This window comes from Crocodylus siamensis, chromosome 2, assembly GCF_052110815.1.
Source record: "Crocodylus siamensis isolate JL-2025a chromosome 2, ASM5211081v1, whole genome shotgun sequence".
Lineage (NCBI taxonomy): Eukaryota > Metazoa > Chordata > Crocodylia > Crocodylidae > Crocodylus > Crocodylus siamensis.
The window spans coordinates 245,248,393-245,270,977 of NC_143396.1; the positions used below are offsets into that span (position 1 = coordinate 245,248,393).

The 22,585-nt window shown below is 43.2% G+C and overlaps 2 protein-coding genes across 4 annotated transcripts in view; one reads left to right on the plus strand and one right to left on the minus strand.

The window, feature by feature from the left end:
• The window catches only part of STRN3 (striatin 3), a 117,785-nt gene extending 109,818 nt beyond the window's left edge, over positions 1 to 7,967 (minus strand). Inside the window, exon 1 of one of the 3 annotated variants that reach the window (XM_090033548.1) lies at positions 7,450 to 7,967. In XM_090033548.1, the coding sequence (XP_089889674.1) occupies positions 7,450 to 7,749 (300 nt within the window). In that variant the 5' untranslated portion in view covers positions 7,750 to 7,967. The remainder of the gene's footprint in view (positions 1 to 7,449) is intronic. The other 2 variants (XM_090033549.1, XM_090033550.1) reach the window with 2 other exon arrangements.
• Positions 7,230 to 22,585, plus strand: part of AP4S1 (adaptor related protein complex 4 subunit sigma 1) — a 46,421-nt gene continuing 31,065 nt past the window's right edge. The window contains exon 1 of the mRNA XM_090033551.1: positions 7,230 to 7,421. The gene's annotated coding sequence lies outside the window, so the exon portion shown is untranslated. The remainder of the gene's footprint in view (positions 7,422 to 22,585) is intronic.

Below are 22,585 nucleotides of genomic sequence, written 5' to 3' on the forward strand. Positions count from 1 at the left end.
CAACCACCCCGCTGCAGACTACCCCCCAGCCTCCACAGACAATGCTAGCCAGCCATCCTGATCCCTACAATATCCCCCCTCCCAGCTCACCCAATCCTCCCTACCCTGATTTACGTTCAATCAAGGGCCATTTTTACCCAGATCTAACCCCCTGAACTGCTAGGCATAACATCTATACAAAGCCTTAATTAAAAGATTCACCAAGTACTAACATTACAAGCTATGTGAACAGTTAAAATACAACCTTTTAAAATTTATTTATGCTAAATCATCTTCATATATTTAAAGAAATGTGCCATTTCACATTTCATACTTAACCTTAGGGACAAACTGAGGTGAAAAATCCAGTGATTGCTTCTTCATTAAATGGATAATTCTTCCTAACTCTGTAAAGGAGTAACCTGTGTTGAGAACATAAATATTTTAACTGAGTTTCCAGGAGAAAGATCCATCAGGGTAAACAAAGTTTGCCCATGTCTCTCACAAGAAAGGAGGAGTTCCATCCCTTAATAAGCAGATTCCCAGAGTTTTACAAGAGGTCATTTACTCCTGGCTTTGCTGACAACACGAGCTTCTACAGAATCCATGGGACAGGGGCTCCAGCAACTGAATAACCAAAAAATAATAAACAAACAAACCCTTAAGTGGATTATCCAAACTTCAGAAGGGAAACAAACTTAAATCTGTATAACTTGCACTGGAATCCCCAACTGGCTTGGCAAAACAGAAGATTATAAAACAAAAGCTGTACTTAATCTTACACTAAACATGCTGAGAGTATATTTATCCATAAAATAATGACTTAAGCAGCTTTTAAAGTATACATGCCCACAATTTTAAATTTGGTAACATTACTACATACAGGTTGTGCATCAGCATTTCAGCTATAATAAAATATATAATAGTTTATGTGCCTAAGATCTAAGATGGCATCACCCACAAATGCCAAAGAAACAGAGCTGTTCCCAAACAAGGATGGCAACTGCCTTTATGCAATTTGCTTCTGGATAGATTATATTACATTTATTCTTCACTTGTTTTGAAGGCAACCTTGAAAGTTACTATAACTTTATGTCTCTTGTGTCCAAAATTATACCTTTTATTAGACCAACTGGAAAATGACAAGAAAATTGTCCTTTTCTGCAAGCTTTCGGGATCAAAGTCCCTTCATCAGGCTCTGGAAAAAGTGTAGATGGTACAAGATGATAAAAAGTCCCCATAGGTAAAAAAATAAACTTCATTTTTGTAACCAAGAGTTCCAGTTTTTTGTATGTCTTTTTGTCTCAGACCAACGCAGCTACCAAGTACCCCCCTATAATATTATGTTACATTTTAGAAGAGAGATACTAAGACTTAGCAACAGGTCTAGTTAAATAATTTCGTTCATACTTACTGTCTCAAAAACCAGCCCAACAGAATTCAGCAAATATTTAATGAATTTTGTTTTCACATGCTGCCAGTTCTATAAAATTATGTTATAGCAGGGGTGTCAAACCCAGTGGACTTTTGCCCAAGCTCTGGCTAGCGGTCAGATTTCCTGCACCAGCAGCCAGCACACCAGAGAGAGCAGAACCGTTGGCAGAAGCCCTGCCACTGTAGCCAAAGCTGGGACAAAAGACGCAGCTCAGCAAGCTCTAGCCACAGTGGTGCAGCTTCTTACCATGAGGCTGCTGGGAGCTGCCTGCCTCCCACTGACTCAGTCAGGGTGCTAGCTACTGCTAGAAGCAGGAAAGTGCTCCCTGTGGTGCTGCTGAGACTGCCAGTGCCCCAGCTGTCACTGGGAAGGTGGCCACCACCAGGGGAAGCCCTGCCACTGCAGCCAGAGCAACAGTTTTGGTCACCAGAAAGGGGCATCTGCCCACAGTGCTAATATAACTGCCCACCCATGTTGCTTGGGTTGAGACTTCCACTGTCACCGCTTCTCTCCTGCCTTTGTAACATTCAAGACTCCCTGCACCCGCGCCAGGTGAGAGGAGCAGCAGGTTAAAGTCCCCCTCTCCCACCTGGTCTTGAGGTATGAAGTAGAAGGAGCAGCAGGACAAACCCCCACTGCTTTTCACTCCTTGGACTCTGGTCTGAGAAGCAGGCAGGGGGATCTGAGAAAGAGATAGGACTCACAGTGCTACTCCTTCCACCTGAGGAAGAACTGAAGAAATGCAGCAATGGGGCAAACCCACCACCCATTCCACATGCCCAGGACTCTGGTGTGAGAAGCAGGCAAGGGCTTTGCCCTGCTATGCCAGGTATACCCTCTCTGAGGCTGGTTCCCTGCTAGCCCGCTTCCACTTGTCCCTGGAGGGTCTGGAGAAGAGGCAAGGAGAAGCCAGTAGGGGACAGGGCCATGATTGACAGTCAGCTCCCAGTGCCCTGGAGTCAAGCAAAGGGAGCAAAAGGGCAACTGTAGTGTGAGAAACAGGGAGAAGATAGCGCTGCTCTGTACTGCTCAGAAGCCAAGCAGAGGAAACACCACAGCAAAGCTTCTCACACAGGGAACTCAGGTGTAAAAACAAAGGGAAGCAGCTGGTAGCAGCTCCCATTCCTTCCCAGGCACAGGACAGGTAGGAGCAGCTGCCCCTCACTGCCTCCTAAGCTTTCTCCAGGCTATTGTGACCCTGGTCTTAAGGAGTCTGTCCCCAGGAGGAGTTAAAACTGGATGAAAGCATGCAGACATTTAGTCGGGGGGGGGGGGGAAGAAAACTCTCCTGGGGATGATGGGATGATTCAACCCTGATTAGTCCTGGGTTATTTTTCTCCCATTGTTGCCACCTTTGCTCCAGAAGAAAAGGCACAAACTTCTTCACACTTCTAGTTTCTACAAGAAGAACAGTGATTCTCCTGCCAGATACCTGAAGTCTGTTTACACCCCTCTTCACCTCCCTCTCTCCCAGGTCAGCATGCTGGCCGCCATCATGGGAAACTCTACCACCAGTGGCAGACCTTCTGCCCATGGCACAGCAGAGCTAGAGTGCAGCCTGTTGACACCTGATAAAAGGAAATGAGGCCCTCCAACCAATTTGAGTTTGACACCCCTGCAGTATAGCACACAACAGACATGCACACATGTGCAACAGTTCAATCCCTAAAACAAATACCACATAGAAAAATCAGTTTAGCTCTGTTCAATAGTAACAAAACAGCAACTACAGTATGTTTTAGGTAAAAGCTTTAAGAGGTATTTTCTCAGTCAATGATACCCTTGCTACTTCCTTTACTGTCCATGTGACACTAAAGAGTAAAGTTACTGCTTGTCAAAAAGTAGACAGTAGTATTAAAACACCTCTTCACCTACTTCCTTTCCTACTGGAAAATTCTTTAGCACCCTCAAGATGCATCTGGTTTCCCAATGTTTCCCTGTTCAAGTCTGCAACAGACCAAAGACAGGTGTGTGCAGCAACATACTGCAGGAAGTGAATATTGCTACATTTGGTAAGTGTTGAAACCTGGTGTTGCAGCATTGGGTATTTGCATTCTGAAAATAAGTCATATCTAACTCACGTACATTTGTGATTATTTTATCTGATATCATCAAAAACACACCCATAAAAGATTACCTACCTAGACAATTTATATGGAGATATGCTACCCTAATGAGCGATTTTCAAGTACTCAATTTTTCTAGCTTGAAAGAACTGTGTCGATCCATGTTTTTAAAATGTCTTTGTCCCACTTAAGTTAACATACTGCAATCTTTACTAGGTTCTCATCCTCATATTTTAATAATCCTTTCAGTAACAAATAGTTATTTGATGAAAAAGGTACATCAATAAATGACAAACAAAAACATCTCATTTTCCTCTTAATGTGAAATAAATGTAGTAGCAACATGCCTACAACATTCTTGAAGAACTTGAAGGGCACATCCACGTGAATATTTTACCATAAAAACATCTGGGTTTGCAAAGGACTTTCTCAAATAACATATGATCTGAACTGTGCAACAGCAATCATTTTAGAGAATACAAGATACAGCTGAGGGTATACTGACCAAAACATTCATCATTCTGGAGAACTAAACAATGCACAACATCCTAATAAGTTTCTCTAAAATATATTTAAAATACATTGAAAGAGTGCTTTCATGTATTACTTGTCCTTTGTAAGCCAACCAGAAACACTAGCTACCATTAGTCAAAGTACTTTTAAGTATTTTTCTCAACCAAATTTGAAAATTAAGTTAAACTCAGTATCTCCAGGTTTGTATGTTGAATTTATATACACACACAAGGAAAGTGAAAGGTAAGGGAATACATTTCCATTTCAAACATCCATGTGATTTAGACCCCAATTCTGCATAAGCACATGGAACTGAGACCCCAAATGTATCTGGGATTTGCAAGTTGCAGGGTTAGGACCTTAAAGTTTGCATGTTTTTTAATTCTTTTTCCCTTGAACACAACTGTGTAAATTTCCTCTCTCTGAACCTGGCTTCTTTCTGGGCATCATCCCCCCGCCACACACTTTAAAAAAAGGCAGTTTTCTTAAATAGAAGGAAAAGTTGCAGTAGCACACATTCCTTGTTTTAAATGTGCTACAGCCCATAATCAAGGGCTTGATACAAAGTCCCATCATAATCCATCAACGTTAAGTTGGCCAAAAGGGACTGAATTCTGTCTCAAAATTGTCTCATGACTATATTTGTAATGATGTAATATGGTTACACTTGCAGCAATGTGCTTTCTTCAGTTTACAGTGTATAGCCACTTGAAAGCATGAGAAGGTTTACACCCTGAGAAAATAAAATGGTCTTAATATAGTAACAGTAACTGTCAGTAGTTAAGGAAATTTCAGTGTTATTCAGCATTATAACGTGAGAAAGATTTACTGTACTTTAGTACTACTTTACCACTTATTTTAGCATTTGTGTGTGTAATCAACTGCTCTGCATAAGTAAGTATGATAAATGCAAGTGCAACCGCACACCGTTACGTGAAATTATATATCCATATATCCATCATTCAGATACAAACTTAACTGAAGTTATTCCTGCATCTCAGTCCTCTAATACTGCTTAAGGTAAAGAGAGTGTAACAGCACTGTGTGACCAAAAGACTGCAACACCAAACATAAGCACTGGACACAATATTTTTAAAATTAAATCTTGCATTCCAGTATCCATCAGATCAAATGGGCCAGATTAATATATAGTATAGTTACAAAAAGGAGTGGGTTATTATAGGTAGCCTCCTCTCCATTTACCAGTATATATCTCCACATTCTCTGTCATTTGCAAAGCATCCCCCATTCATGCACTTTTATTTGTACAGAAGAAAATGAAGAGAAGAACTCATTAGTTTCATTCTAGGAGTAAGAAAACGCCTGCATTCTTAGAAAGAAAAGATGACAGCAATAAACTGACTCTCCTACACAGGTCAGTAACATACTCTGATCTCACAACAGTACTTGTTTTTCATTCATTTCTATGAAGTGTCATTTTCAAAGAAACATGGATAATGAGTTAATTAAAATTGGAAAGAATCTGTAATAACTGAGAGTGTCTGTAGGATAAACTGAAATGTCAGAAGAAGGGAACCACACAATCAAGAGTGGCCAAGAACCTAATTTTCATGTGTCAGTATTAAATACAAGACCTCAGTCTTTCAAAGACTATTGCAGGTGGCTTAATTTTACGTAGGTGAGTAACCTCATCAGCCTGAAAGGTCAAAAGGGTCTGCACAACTAGGGACCAAAAAAAGATAGTGTTGCTATTTACAGCAAAAACTGGAGCTTTACCATGTTATGACATGAGCCCCACTACAATGTTAAAATAGTGGTTTATAAATATAACGCCCCCCCCTTCAACAGAATATATGTAGATTTCTGTAACACACAACAACCAAGATCTAGAAGTCAAGCATAAGAGTCAATAGCCACATGTTTTCACTCTGATCATGTTTGCAGGAAGTTAGACCACAAATTTATAGTTATAAAATTGTATCACACGTCATACTCCACCTCAGGGGTGTCAAACATGTGGCCCACAGAGCTGTTCCATCAAGACCCCTGGCCAGAGAATCTGGGGGTGTGGGTGGCAGTGGGCATGGCTGCAACACGATCCAGGATCCTGTGGCACTGATGGATATGGCAATGGGTGGCAGAAGGGCAAGAGAGTGCTGACTGACCCTTGACTGGCCTAAGGGCAAGCGGCTTCTCCATTGCCAGAGTAGCCACAGTGGATGCTGCCACCATATGCCCATGCCAAATCTGACCCATGAGGAGCCCTGTGATCTGAATCCAGCTCCAAGCACAAGGCGAGTCTGACATCCCTCCTCTAACACAGTACATACAAAAGGCAAATATTTTAGAAAAAGTAACTGCTTAACTGGAGCAAGCAATTATTTTGTATTGAAATATAGCATTAGCACTACTGAAACACAGGAAACAAGAGGCACAAGTAAGTGCCCTGCCACTGTCCCAAGTTAGTCCTACTTCAAGAACTGAGTTAACGCCAACCAAACTGGCTCCGGAAGCAACTGGGTCCCAAAATTCATTTCACTTACAGTCTTTGTTGTAACTGGGCAGTGGGTGCTGTTTTTATTATTACTTCAGCAATACTAAATCAAGAGTACAAACTACACAATGCACCCATTATACTAGAGCTGAGAAATCTGGTGACAAGAACTACTGCTTTGAAATTGACTGTGATTTATAAAGCATTTCAATCAGGACTGCAATATGCTCTAATTAGAAGGGAGCAGGGTTGGATTTTTCTTAAAACAGCAAATTTCTGACCTATTGCTGCAAGACAAACACATCTACATACAATTATACACAGAAGAACCTTAAGCTTGTCTCATTACAAAGAGAAAACTGTGTTTCATTGGGACACCCTGCTCTCTCTCTATTTTCCCCTCAACTAAAATGATTTTTATGCACTTTTAAAGGGGAGTCCAAATCTGCCCCCACCCACTCCAGGACCAGACTGGGAACTCGGACAGCAATCAGCAGCACTATTTCCACGTGCCCAAGTCATGAGGCAGGTAATTCCTTCCCCTCACTCCAAGGAAAGATGAGAAACCGTCTCCCTCTGCTGGAACCAGACTCAGGGGGTTCACAAGGGCCAGTGCCATGGGCCAACTGCTGACAGTGGGCCGGAGACAGCCCCAGGGGTGAAAGCCCCCTCGCCTCTCCCCCGCCCGGGGGCAGCCGCTGTCCCGGGGACTCCCCAGAACCTCCCCCTTCCTTGCGGGGGGGGGGAGGGAAGGCCTCCCGGCCGCGGCCCCCAGAGCCCCAGCGTCATTATGCTCGGGGCGAGGCCCGCAGCTGTCAGGGCGCGGGAGGCGGGGGCGCTGCCCGGGCCTGCAGGCGCGGCGCGGGCCGGGAGCCGGCAGCCCAGGCGGGCGCCATGCTAGCAACCAAAATGGCTGTCCCGGGCACAGCAGCCCCGCGCAGGCCGTGAGGGGCCAGGCCGGACGCGCCACCAGGTACCGCGCCGCGCCGCTCCCCGCGTACCTGCAGCTCGGCCCGCTCCACCTCCCAGTGCGCGCGCTCCATCTCGAAGCGCGCCCACTCGTGCTGGATGTAGTGCAGGATGCCGGGGATGGTGTAGTGCTGCGGCCGCGACAGCTCCGCGGCGCCCGCCGCCTCCTGCCCCGCCGGCGCCGGCGTCGCGCCCGCCTGCCCTCCCCCGGCGCAGCCCTCGCCCGCCGCCAAGCTCGCGCTGCCAGTGGGCGGCGGCTGCGGCTGTGGCGGCGGCGGCTGCGGCCTCGGAGCGGCCGCCATCCCGCCGCCGGCGCCGGGGTGCTCGTCCATTGTCTGCGGGGAGCCGCCTCCTCCTCCGGGTCGGGCGGGCGGGCGGGGCGGGGCGGGGCTGGGATGGCGGGCGGGGGGCGGCCGCGGCAGGCGGAGGCGGAGGCGGGGCGGGTCGGGGCAACAGAGGGAGGCGGCACCGAGCAGGGTGCGGGTGTCAGAACCGCGCCGACCCGCCGCCGCCGGCCGCCATTACAGCCGCGAGCCCTCGGCCCGACTCGCCGCCCACTGCGGGAGGGAGGGGGGGCGGGTGCGCGGGGCACGCCGGGAAACCACCCCCTCCGCGCCCGCCGGCCTGCGCATGCGCGGTGGAGCGGGCCGCTGGGGGCGCGGGCCGCGGTCAGTAGGGCAGGGGCCTGGCGCGCGGGGGCGGAGCGACCGCCCCTCCCCCCCCGGGCGGCCGCATTCCTCAGATGCTTCCGCCGGGGCGGCCCGAGCGCCGTGGTCTGTCGGCTCTGCGCGGGGGGCGGGAAAGGCCTCACATGTGAGCGGCGCGTAACTGCCGGTCCCGGGTCGTTTCTTTTTGAACCAGACCGGCCTCGTGCACCCACCTGCGCCGCGATTGGGGGGGGGGGAATACGTCTGTCCCTGTACAGGCACATGGATAAAAGACATCAAGTTATCTAAAGAATTTTTTTTTGGAAAAATCTTGTTGGTCTAATACCTCTGATACCAGATATCACCTCTGACCACGAGTCCGGATCAAGTTATCTATGAAAAGATAGTGTTATGTATCTGTTATCAAGATATACAGATAGTTTCATATATCTTTTTATAAGATAAAGATGGAAGATCTCTTTATTAGTTATAAAGATTAGATCGATTACAAATTTTTCATGTGCTCTTTTTCATGCATGATCCTGGCAGGTCATGTTTTTTATTTGTATTTCATTTTGAAAAATGTGGGCAGTTTTTCAAGCAAATGACTGACTTGCCAGAGAAATCAAAGCACCACACAACTCCAATGCTGGTTGTAGATCTGCCAGGACAAAAAAACGACACGGAAAAACATTAACTTTATTTTTGTTTTCAGTATTGCCCTTATTAACAAAGGACTATTCTTTTTTTTTTCCCAAGAAGTAATTTAAAAACCTCTCCATTATTTTGTAATCTTTCCTTAATCCAAGGTCCTTTCCACAGGGAGAAAGTCTTGCAAAGATTTATCACCATGATTTGACTGGTTTCCCTGCAAAACTGGTAGCAAAGTCCATTTTTTTTCCTTATTACATATGAGGTATATGCTATCTTCAGTCTAAATCAGGTCAGACTGTCACAGATTCATTGCCCTCAATTTCAATAGTAATGACCGGCATATAAAAACAAAAGAAAGTCAGGCATCACCTCCTGCTTGAAAAAATTGTGTGTCACCCATAATTAAACGGGAGTGTGTGGTTTCATCTTTCCCACAAACATATCGTTAATAACAGGTTCTTTTACTAGGTGAATCTGGAATTGTATCAGTTGCTCAAGCATGGACAAATTCATGTACGGTACACGGTTTTTAATCCTATGGATTTGCTCCAATGACCACCTCCTGCTCCTTCAGGATAGGCATCTCTCATTCATGACTCTTTCCAGCTGGATGTTGATCTTTGACTTGTTTTACATGTTCTCACTTGTAACTTCCTCCTTCTCAGCTACTCCTTAAAACCTTCCTCATTGCATTAGTCCATGACAAACCTGACCCTCCATTCTCTGCTGACTTTCTGTTCCTCATCAGACATTCAGCTAATTCAGTCAACTTCCTTTTACTCAATTTTCCCTTTTCTTTCTGTTTGAAAGTTACTGTATTGAGCTCTGGTATGCATATGCTTTCTTTCTACAACTCATCATAAACCATTCTGTGATACTTACGTGAAAGTCCTCATAAAAAATGTATTATTAACACAGGCATTTTAAAGAATTATGGTTAACAACTGAATCACATTGAAGGCAGTAAAATTTCTAACAGTTTTCACTGCTTATATTAGTATCCAGTGAAAAACAGGAAAGATTATAGCTGGTAAAATTATAATTCCCCATGGAATTGCCATGCTTTTTTCAGTCTATAAGCATATAGTATTCCTTGACAATTAAAAGGAGTTGGGAGAGACATTTTGCTCTTTCCTTCCTCCCTAACTTCCTTAGATTAGTGAAGGCTTTGATTTTTTTTTCTTTCTTTTTTTGGTCAGATTCCTAGCCCTTGAGTTGAATCTGTTCTTTCCACCTCAGGTCCCATGAAAAAGTTACTTCACCATCAGAACTAATGCAGTTCACATAACAGGAGGTCAGGGCATTGATTTTACTACAAATGATTAGGAGTACTAATCTACTTTAATAGTTCTAGATAAATGGCTTAAAGATCTCTAAAAACCAAAAGGCCTTGTCCCTGCTCAGAATCAAGACAAGCAGAAGTAAAGGAGGTTCTTGACATATATAATCTCTTCCTTTGCTGCACATCTTCCTTTGATTTGGCAATAGGATCATAACCACATGTCTGGTATCCAAGGAGTTCATAATCATTTGTACCTAATGATGAATCATTTGTACCTAAAACACTTGCTCTTACCTTATCACCCACCAGCTTTTGGCTTTATGATAGATTCACCTTTTTGTGCCCTTCACTTATTCCTACTCACCCACTCTTCCTTACCTTTCAGCTACTTAGCCCTTCTTTTTCACTTCACTTTTGCTCCATTTCTTGCTATTCTCATGTGCATCACATGTCAACCTATATACAAAGTGGGTGCATGTGGTCCTGCTGTTACATTGACGCAATAAACTCCAGAGCAGTTTGCACTGGAGTTAACTGCTCCAGGGCATGGCACCTATAGAGGCACCCCAGACTCCAGCAATTAAAGCTACGGTGGAACAGCCCAGGGCTCCAGGTGGCGGTGGCAGGCAGCAGAGGGGTCTGGCCCCTGGCTGGCTGAGCTGACCAGGAGCAATTTGTGCCCAGTTGTCACCATCCACATGAGCATTTGATCACCGTTAATACTCTGCTGTAAGAAAGTTCTGTCCTTGACAGTTCTCTTATGGCAGAGTTAATTTACTGTACCCTAATACCAGGACACATATAGATGGTGACACTTTACTTGCAGCTAATTAGTCAACTCCGCAGTACAGTGCACATGTAGATGAAAACACAGCCCTCACTCCAAAACCATATATGTCTAAGTGAAATATAGAAACCCAACAAAATTTAGGGACTTGGGAATCACAAATCAGTTGAAGTGACATACAATTTTTTTTTTTTAGGTAACTACAAGGGATTTAGGCAAAACTTAGGCTTTTAACTTACAAACAGTGCCCTTCATCTGGCAGGCACAAAATCACTTAAGGCACACACAAAAATTAGGTCCTTCCATTTTGCTCAAGGAGAATCCTTAGGTGTCTGATTTAAGCTTGTGACATGCTCAGAAACCATCTAGATCACACTGAAGTTTCACCTGTGCTCCATTGTAGTCTCAGTGGTGCTGGGCAATGCTGATGGTCTGCATAATGTTTTGATGTATTATGTGTTTGTGGAGTTTGTTAAACACACTTCCAGGATTATTACTGTTTTTAAACTAATGTCTGATATAAGAGGCATGACTGATCTTGGTACCACATGTTCCCCACACCCAGGGGAGTCTCCGCCACACTGGGCTGCTGAGGCATTTATCTACTTGCTCTGTCTGGCTCCTTAAATTTTGCATGCTGGGCTATCCAGTAGTCCAGCATCCCATAGAGCGCCCCACCCCACCAAGTAACCTTAGGCTGAAAATGCCTAAAACTCAGATCTCCTTCCTGAGCAAGTGTACTAACCTGTCTATAGCATTGTGTAAAAGGTAGGGCACAACAAATGCTGCCACCAAAAATGTGCTGTCTTACACTGAACTTGGTTTTGATGTTAGCATGGAGAGAAGCTTCCTGGTTCAGGGAGGCACCTATGTTCTGGCTCCTAGCTCTGGTTCTGGCTCATAGATTGTAAGGCTGGAAGGGACCCTAGAAGATCATCGGGTCCAGCCCCCTGCACCAGGCAGGAAAGACAGCTGGGGTCAAGTGACCCCAGCAAGGTGACTGTCCAGTCTCCTCTTGAAGATTTTCAGGGTAGTTGATTGCAGCACCTCTGGTGGGAGCTTATTCCACAGTTTGGACACTAATTGTTTTTCATAATGTTGAGCCTGAAATGGTCTTGCAGGAGTTTGTGGCCATTACTCCTTGTTTTCCCCAAGGGTCCCCTGATGAACAGTTGTTCCCAGAGCCTTTGATGTATTCCCCTGATATAGCAGTAAGCTGCTACCAAATTCCCTCTCAGCCTTCTCTTTTTCAGGCTGAAGAGTCCAAGGTCCCTCAGCCTTTCCTTGTATAGCTTGCTGTGCAAGTCTCTGATCATACGGTGGCTCTTCTTTGGACTCTCTCAAGCTTTCCCACATTCTTGTTGATGTGCATCACCCAGAACTGGACACAGAACTCCAGCTGCAGTCTCACCAGTGCTGAGTAGAGCAGGAGAATCACTTCCCCACTCTACTCGGTTTGATTGGTGCATTCCAGAGTATTATTTGCCCTGTTGGCTATAGCATCACACTATTGGCTCATAGTCTTACTGTGATCTATTATTACCCCCAGGTCCCTTTTGTTCATAGTGCTGGTCAGTTGGCCACTGCCTGTAGGTCTATAAGGGGTTGTTCATCTCCAGATGGAGTGCTTTACATTTCTCAATGTTGAACTTCATCTGGTTCTGACTTGCCCACTTTGCTAGCCTGTCTAGCTCTGCCTGTATCTGTAGCATGACCTTGCTTCCCCATAACTTGGTGTCATCCAACAACTTGGCCAGTGAGCTCTTTACCCCCACATCCAAATCATTGATAAAGATGTTGAAAAGTACTGAACCAAGCACGACACCTGTGGGACACCGCTGGCCACTTCTCGCTAGGATGACACAGATTCATTCATTAGGACTTTCTGGGTCCTACTCTGCAGCCAGCTATATACCCACCTAACTGTCTCGCAGTTAAGCCCACAATCCTCCAATTTTCTCACGAGAACATCATGGCATACCAGGTCAAAGGCTTTTTGGAAATCAAAGTATACAACATCAACCTCTTCACTCTTATCCAGGTGATGAGTTACCTGATCGTAAAAGGAGATGAGGTTGGTAAGACAAGTCCTGCCTGTGATGAAGCCACGCTGGCTGTCATTCAGAATTGTACCTTCTGCAAGCCTATTGCACATAGACTCCTTAATGAATTTTTCCAGGGTTTTCCCTGAGATAGAAGTTAGGCTAATTGGCCTGTAGTTACCTGGGTCCTCCCTCTTCCCCTTCTTGAAGATGGGCACAATATTGGCCCTCTTCCAGTCTTCGGGGACCTCTCCAGAGCACCACGAGTTTTGAAAGAGTTTCACCAGGCGGCTCCATGATGACTTTGGCTAGCTCCTTTAGCACTCTGATGGAGTTCATCCGGTCTTGCTGATTTATATATGTCTGATTTATGTATTTCTTTAACTGATTACACACCAGTTCTATGGCAATTGTAGGAAGGCAGTCATTCCTGACCTGCTCATTTTGTACCCTATCTTTGGGGGCAGAGATGACAGAAGTGCCACCTTAGCAATCCTTAGTCAGATGTTTAAGGTCCAAGGATGAGTGGAAATTGAGATACACCTTGTACCTAATGTTTCTCATTGTCTTGTTGTACATGTGTTCGATTTCAGGCCTCAGGTGATATGATTGCCCTTTGGAGGCAGCTAAGAATCTCCATTGATTGTACAGAAACAACATTTTAGACCGTCATTTATTTTTAGTTTTGATTTTTGTTTTTGTTTCCTTTGTTTTTAATGGCCTTAAATAAATTATGGCACTGCTATTTTGCCATATACTTCATGAACCACAGAAATTAACTCATATGAAGAAATCAATTGTCCACTTAGTAAGTGCAATCAATCAGTAGGTATATTATGAAGTACAAAACAGATCTAAAAATAAAGGTGGCAAAAATTCAACCTGTGAACTTAAGGACCATGGAATGTAAGTACAACAAAGGGGGGAGGGATTCTGAAGGTACTGTTCTCCACTTCTTATTATTGCAAAGAATAAAGGAGCAAACTATTTAGATAAAGGAGTATACCATGTAATTTGGGTAAAATTTAGTTTAATCTTGAAAACACACCCAAGTATCAGATGATGAATTAGAAACCCTAGCACAATGAAAATTATCTAAAAAACATAGAATTCCATTTTTTTCTAGGATTTTTTTTTAGCATATGTCAGAGCAGTTGCCTAGAAATTGTCACTAGAACAATTTATGTAATAGCCAAGGGAGACCAACCAAATTGAAATGCATCCATTGCATTAACCATGTTAGAATCCCAAATAGACAAAAGATGGACCAGTAAATTAAAGAATAAGCTATATGGACCAAAACACAATCATTGGAAAACTTAGCTGAAAAAAAATTCTTGTGACACTTTAATTAAGAGTTCAGATTCAAGTTGAAGGTATATGGTTAATTTTTCCGTGAGAGAAGCAACAGGAAAAATATATTTAATTTATAATGTGTTATTTGTGTTGCCATAGTGCTGAGAAGCTCTAGTCATTGATCACGACTCCACTGTGGTAGTACTGTGTCCAGGCAGTTCCTACCCCAGTAAGATTACAGACTAAGAGTAAGACAAAAGAGAGAGAGGGGCAGTAGCATATAAGACAATATTGGTCAGAATGACAGGCAGTGGGGTCACTACACTATCAATCTTAACAAATGTCAGTTTTTTTATAATTGTCACTGAGAAGTTGTGAAGCAATAGTCAGCCAGGCAGAATCCTTAGACACCTACAGTGATGTAGCAATTCTAACTTCAAACGTAAGGTGCACCTCATCGCTGGCTTCTGCCTCACTTCAGACTAATGGCTAACTACATCTGTCTCCAAATGGTAATGCTGTTTTGGAGAAGAGAGAGGAAATGTTATATATATTATAAATTCAAATCTGCATTCTAAAATTATTTGAAGTGTTTGCTGTGTTTGTTTTAAGATGAATGTCTGTTTATACTCTACAGTTTCAAGTAATAGTTTTCAGTATCAAATATATCTTTGCATATCTTTGAACATCTTCATTTTTCAAGCTAAAAAACAAGTTTAGTTGAACAGTGCAATAATGGAAGTTTTGGCTAATGTTTATTTTTAACCATTGGTAAAGCAGTCAGTCTTTTGTTTGACAGATTTAATCTCTTATTCATAGTATAAGTGTGAGCCCTTAAGTGTTACAAACTTTTGTTGTAGCACATGAAATAATTGAAAATGCTCCTAGGCATATGGGCAGCCAACCAGGCTACCAAAGTGGCTGTAACTCACAGACAGATACTAAATTTGAATTAAAATTGCATGAGCACATTAAAATCTATATACTTCCCTGAGGTAGCCTCAGGCTATGTTCGGTTTTTGTATTTTATTTATTAGTAGTGCCCATGGATACTGGTGAAATATCTGGCAAAATAAGTTGCAGACAAGTGCTTACATCTGTTGAATGAGGACTGATTCATGCTTGAAAATGATGCACATGAACTAAAATACATCAGCGAAATTAACACCTGTGAAAGCTGTTGGGTTGGTAGTCTTGGAGATTCAGACTACAGGTGCAGTACTGGTAACAGCAATGTCCTTTCAAAATGCCTCATCATCTGAAAATATAATCTTTAGTCTTCTGTGCACTCACTTAATTGGAATGAGTTTAGGCCAGAACTTTGCTATGTGCTAGAGGCTAATACCCTATCAGTTTTCTTAATTAAAGTTATCCAGACCACTCAGACTCTCCATATTATCTCTTAAAGGTTATGTGTCTCTAAGAGACGTTCAAGAATAGGGCTGTTCAACTTCTTAGTAGCCAAGAGCTGCTTGAGCAGGGGCAGTATACTGTGGGGGTCCCAGCCCCTCTGTACCTCCCCAGCTACAAGTTCCCCCAGCATCACGTGGGGAGGCAGCTCATACCTACCATGCATGTGGTGCAGGCACCCCTTTGTCCCTACCACTGTACCATGCAGGCAGACAGGTGGCCCTCCTATAGCTGTTCCAGGCTTCATAGATTTCATAGACATTGCGGATGGAAGGGACCTCATAAGTTCATCAGGTCCAGCCCCCTGCCCAAAGGGCAGGAAGTCAACTAGGATCCAAGGAGCCCAGCAAGATAAGCATCCAAATGTTTCTTAAAAGTATCCAGAGTAGGTGCTCGCATCACCTCTGGGGGGGAGTCTATTCCAGGCCTTGGGGTTTCGGACAATAAAGAAGTTTTTCCTTATGTCCAGCCAAAAATGGTCTTGCAGGAGTTTTTAAGTGTTGGATCTTGTCGTCCCTTGGGGTGCTCTGGTGAACAGGTGTTCCCCAGATCCTGATGCACACCCCTTATATACTTACAGGCAGCTACCAAGTCACCCCTGAGCCTGCACTTCTCCAAGCTGACTAGTCCCATAGCTCACAGCCTTTCTCCATAAGGCCTGTTCTCTTGCCCCCTGATCATGTGCATGGCTCTCCTCTGGACTTTTTCAAGCTTCTCCACATCCTTCCTGAATTGTGGAGCCCAGAATTGGATGCAGTACTCCAGCTGCAGCCTCACCAAGGCCAAGTACAGCAGGAGGCTGACATCCTGGGTCTTGTTTGAGATGCATCAGTAGATGCAAACCAGAGTTTTGTTTGCTTTACCACCTGTGGTATCACATTAATGCCTCATATTCATCTGGTGGTCAGTCATGACCCCCAAGTCTCTTTCAGGCATGATGCTAGCAAATGTAGCCTTGCCGAGCCTATAAATGTAATGTGGGTCCCTCCCCTCACCAAGGTGGAGCACCTTGCATTTCTCCAGGTGGCTCCCCCTGCTCCCCTCTTTGATTGTGGGCTCCCCTGACACTGCAGGCTGCGCTGCCCTGCACTACCCTGCCCCTCCCTCTGGACCAGGGGCAGGAAGTAAAAGCCAGAGAAAGATAAGCTAGGGACTGCAGCAGCTACCAGAACAATGAGAGGACTAGTGGCCAGAGAGCACCTGGGGGTCACAGGCTAACCCCAGTTGAACAGACCTGTTCTTGGAGAATTTGCTATTATAGATCATGTAACAAAATGTATTTCAAATATATTTCAAATGTGTCAGGGCAAAAGGCATATTTCAGAGGAAAGATGGAAGGGAATTAGGATGTTTCCAGTATTAAATCCTACAAGTGAAATAAATTGCTTTAAGGAAAAGATTACAGATACAATTTCCTATTCCCTGTGTGATATTTTTTTAAGTTCCTTGTTCTGTCTCCTATAAGTTGGCTCGGACACTGTAGGGTCATCAAGTTATACTTCCAACAGTCAGAGCTGACTAAAAATTCCCTTCTTATGTAGGTGATTGTCCTTCTTGTAATGTGATTCATTTCGAATTATAGAGAGGGAGAAGAGTTCAATAAAATGGAACACCCTTTTTTCAGTCTAATTATATATACAAGATAGAAGCATTTTTATAAAATAGTGTATCAGTTGCTAGTTGTAATGTAAACAGTTGTCCAGTGAAATAAACAACGCTGCCGATTCATTTCTGATAGGCCACTCAGCAGTCTATAAATGATAATGTCTTTCATTCATTAACGAAGTAAGCTAGATTTCAACCAGTCATGTAGAAGTGGAAGCCTCTGCATTTCATTACTAATCCCCAAGCTACCTAATTCCCCATATATAGGATTGTCATATTTCTGAGTCATACTAGTAGTTTGAGCTAAGTTGCAACACCAGCATTAGTCATTCATAGAGATGCGTGTGCGTATGAATGCATGAAAAGAATATACATGTAATAAGTGAATAAGAAATCCAATCACCTACCAAAAACACTGAATTGTTAATCATGAATGACTTTCCGTGTGCAAACATATTTGTAATTTGAAGGGTGTTTCCCCAACAGTGCCAATCACAACTATGTTATTCTTTATGTATTTTTATATACTCTTTTTCCCAGTTTATTGTAACACGTTATACAGCTATATGCAAAACTTATATTACCAGATGCTGCATAACTGAAAGCATTTAGAGCTAAAATGTTGGAAAATTATAACTGTTTTATAAGAGCAAACTATAGGCAATTCAATCTGTTTTTTTCATAAACTGTCCAGGCATGTGGTTTTTGGGGTTTTTTTGTTTGTCTGTCTTTTTACAAGAGAACTTTCATTATTAATTTTATAGAAGCTATAAAGCTTTAAATTAAGTTGCTTTGGATTCATTTTTATATCTTTGGCACAATTTTCAAAACCAAATTCTGAAAATACGCTTGTATGTTTTCATTATTGAAACCTTGTATTTGTAAATATAAACTAGAGACTTAGAGAATTCAGCAGCAGCAGCAATCCCTCATAGTCGAGGATGACTGTGTTCCATGGTTGCCTTATCTGTGGGCCCAAAGATGGCTGAAAAGGCCAATCCAAGATCAACAGGTTTTGTTGTAACTGAGGCATGTTTTTCCATGTGGGGTGCGTGGCTCTGGATACTTGGTTCAGTTTGTGACATGCTCTTTTTGCTGCTCCTGCTTTTTTGTCTCCTGTTGTCATTGTGAGGTTTCAAAGTGTTGAGATCCTTGCATCAGACTCTTCCTCAATTTGGGGCTATCCTGAGCAATAATCTCCCAGGAGTTTATGTTGTATTTTTTCAAGTTGGCCTTGAGGACATACTTGAAGCACTTCCTCTGCTCTCCTCTTCAACATATGCCTTGACTAAGCAGGAGAATAAAACTTGCTTCAAGAGTCAGGAGTCAGACATTCAGATGATGTAGCCAGCCAAGTGAAATTGATGTCAGATGATCATCACCTCAATGTTCATAGCGTTTGCCTTTGAGAGGATGCTAACCTAGGTGGGTGTTTTCCCACTAGATTTGAAGTATCTTCTGCAGGCAGCATTGATGGTACGTCTCCAGCAACTTGAGGTGTCTCCTGTACTTTGCCCACATCTCAGCTCCATACAGTAAAGTGGGGATCATGGCTCAGGCAACCTGTAGCTGTGGGGCTCTGTGTAGCCTGCCAGGCTTCTTTGCTAAGCTGTTTATGCTCTTAAAGGTGCAGGCACCCCTAGGTGCCCTGCAACAGTCAGATGTAGCATCATGGTAAAGAATATCAACACAACTGTTGCAGCAGTGGTACAGCCTTGCTTAACTCCAGTTTTAACCTCAAAGGGGTCTGTGATAGATTTGTTACTGAGAACTATTGCTTGCATAATGTCACGAAGCAGATGAAGAATGGTGATGAATTTCATTGGGCATCCATACCTCACAGCATCTTCCACAACACTTTTCTGTTAACAGAATCAAAGACTTCTGTGAGGTCAAAAAAGTCCATGTAGAGGAGTTTATGTTGTTCTTGGCATTTTTCCTGCAGCTGATGAGCAGTGAAGATCATGTTGGTTGTAACTCTTGATGTCCTAAACCCACCCTGAGAGGAGCTCTTCCGTAAGTGGAAGGATAGAGTTCAGGAGGTTCTCACAATGATCTTTCCTGTGGTGGACAGTAAGGCAATCCCTCTGCTATTTCCACAATTGAACCTGTCTCCTTTCTTAAAGATTGTCATGGTGATTGCATTTCTGAGGTCATCTGGGATTTCCCCATCATTCCAATTCCTTAAGATGAGAGCATGGAGTTGTGATGTAAGTTTCTCTCCCCCCTACTTGAAAATTTTCAGGGATTCCATCTGCTCCAAATGCCCTGTCATTCTTCATCCACTTGATGCTTTTGTCACATCATCAAGGGCTGGAGGGATTCTGAGATCATCTCTGACTGGGTGGCAAGGAATTGAGAATGCTCTCATCAACAACAGAGTCTCAATTGTGAAGGTCTTCAAAATGCTCCTTCCAACAGGCAACGATGGCTTCTCATTCCTTGATCAGGTCTCCTCCATCCTTAGGTCTCAAGGGGGTTGGTCCCTGAGTGCTAGACCATAGATGGCTTTGGTGGCCCTAAAGAAACTGTGAATATCATGGATGTCGGGAAGATGCTGAATCTCCTTCACCTTGTATTCCCACTATCAGTTCTTCATATCACAGGTTCTCCTTTGAGCTTCTGCCTTGGCTTGTTGGTGATTCAAATTATTTTGTTTGGAGTTGATATCTTTCTGGCAAGCACAATGACAGTGGACTTGAAAGCACTCCAAGCTCTGCTGACATTCTCCCATTGTTGTTGATTGGAATTCACCAATTTGTCATTGAGGCACTTGTGGAAGGGGACTGTTCAAGTTCATCTGTACCAAAGCATGTGCTTGCCAGTCGTCTGCACATGCAGAACTTGCAGGCAGAATGCCAGATATTCACTTTGATGCTAGCATGAAAAATGGGAAATCCTTAGTAGATCTGTAAATGCACATGTAAATAAATAGGAATACCCATAGGTAAGAGATACGCGACATTTTCCAGTGGCAGGCTGAAATGACCCAGGTGGGGTTAAAGACAGATCATGCTAGACCTCAGCCAGTACCACTTCTTCCTGGTGTCATTTCTGTCTGTTGCCCAGCAATCAGAACTATATAAAGGGAAGTAAGGAATAATGCTCAGTCATGTAACAGAATATATATCTGCAATCCTTCACATACTGTGCTTTATATATTTTGTTGGTTACTCAAAGAAGAAGCAACAGTCGTTGTAATCAGGTTAGCCATGCCTCAATCTTGCCTTGGAATCTCACCCAAGTTCATCCTCCTGAGGTGCCGTGCCTCAGATCTTTACTTCACCTAGGGTGGAATTATACAGTTTGGCAGAAGGTAGCATAGATTTGCACTTATTTGACTAAGCAAATAAGCCATATATAGAGAACAAGCTTTTATGAATTCAAGTTGACTTCATCAGATGCTTTAAAAATGGCTGACTACCTCTCATATACAATTTGCCCATCCTAAAACCAAGGCATAGAGTACATGTTCATGGGCATCAATCATAACTACTTCAATAAAATACTTCAGAAACAACTTAATCAAAATCCAACCATTATTTGCTTTAAGTTATAGAGCACAGAGAACAACAGTATTTAACAGAAAAAGCATTTATTTCAAGTTAACATCTCTGTGCATACTTATACATATGAGTTGTGGAGGAACTGATTGCATTGCTTTGCTGTTTGCTTTAGCTATCTATGTCATTGGGAGCCAAACTTTTTGGCAAATTAACACCACACCTTTCACAAGTGCTACTCCTCCCCACTTACCCTGCTTAATCTAAAGGTCTGCTTTCTGCTTCCTGCCCTGTGCTCCCTACGTAATCTGCTGCTCTACTTTCTGCTCCCTCCCTGATCTGCTGCATGCCACGGAGAGAGACTGCCTGTGTCTCTTGTGGTGCACAGGCCACAGATTGGCCACCTTGGTCTTTGTTTTAGTTTTCCAAGCCTGGTCATTTTTCAGTGACACAATCTAGATCTCCTATCTCCTTCCTTAACACACAAGCCCTCTCACACCTCCTTTGAGCTTGTGGGTCTCTCAATCATAACCTCAGCCTTGGGAAGGATACTCTATTCTAACTTGGAAGGAGCCAGCCATTGTTATCTTAACTCCCTTGAACCTTTGAAGCTGTGTACCTAGGCTGACTTATCTGTCCCATTGTTACACCTTTCCTGCTCAATTCTTTAACTTCTTATAGCCTCTTTTAATTGAATGCTTATCTCTTCATGCAGGCAGCAAAACAAATTGAACAGGGAACATAATGCCCATAAAAGAATGACCCAGCAAACTACCTCCAATTTTTACCCATAAAAGGAAATACAGAAGTCATCTTCCCAACTCAGGGCAGGTTTTCTCCCTGGGTTAGGCTGTCACTAGGATGTCTCTTGAGATTCTCCTCCTCGTTTTCTAATTGTCTATTTCCCAGAGAACCTAAAATCCATACTGCACTGAGTGACGTTTAAAAACTGCATTTGCCACAACAATTTTCTTTCTTTTTTTTTTTTGCCTGGCAAGCATAAGGATGATTGTCACACAGTGTCAATCCAGGCTGCACTACAAAAATCATGTCATCTGGTCAAGGCCCCAGTTTTGCAACTTTTATTCACAAGGAATATTATGCATGCATGTAGTCACACATTCCCCAGTGGGATTATTCACACACAAGTAAACACTACATGGTATGAGTAATGGTTGCAAAACCAGCCCCTAGACTGGTAGAATCAGTAATTTCTCCAAGACTGTCAGAGGTTCCTGGCAGTCCTCAGCCAGGATAGCCAGTATGTCAGTTGGCAGTTAGGAAGCAAGAGATGCACGGCAACCTTGTTGTAAGTGCAGATCAATCAACATTTCAGTTATAGGATATGAAAGGGATTCTCCCTCTGTTTATAGTCTCTGTATGCTGCAGTGGCAAATAACAGTTGTAAAAACTACTTGTCAGCCAAGGTAAAATTCCATACACCTCCTTCGATATCCACAAAAATATAGTACAAGAATCATCTGCATAAGTTATATCCACATGCTGCCCAGTTTCAAGACAAAGTTTTTACAGCCAAAATTGGTGGCAACTCTATTGAAGAGATGTAAAAATATGGATACCATTTCAGGGAATACAGAGTCCTATGCTCTTTCGCAGAGAAAGTGAACAGTTTTTCCATACACTATAAGGTAGCTTATCTTTGCCATTTGCAAATGGTCAGTGAATGCTGAAATATTAATAGAGGTGTGTAAATATTTGCTGACAGCACATTAAGATTACTCAGAGATTTTCTGGTTGATATTTTTTCCCTTTCAATTTTCTGACCTCATTTTTTACAGGCTAACATACATTATATTGGGGTTTTGTCCTTATTCATGCCATATTTTCCTCACACCAGACCTCCTAAGATTTTCTTATAGCTTTTGCACTGTACCTTAGAAAAGTACTAAGCAGGCAGTGTGGCTTGAGGTTAAATTCTGAG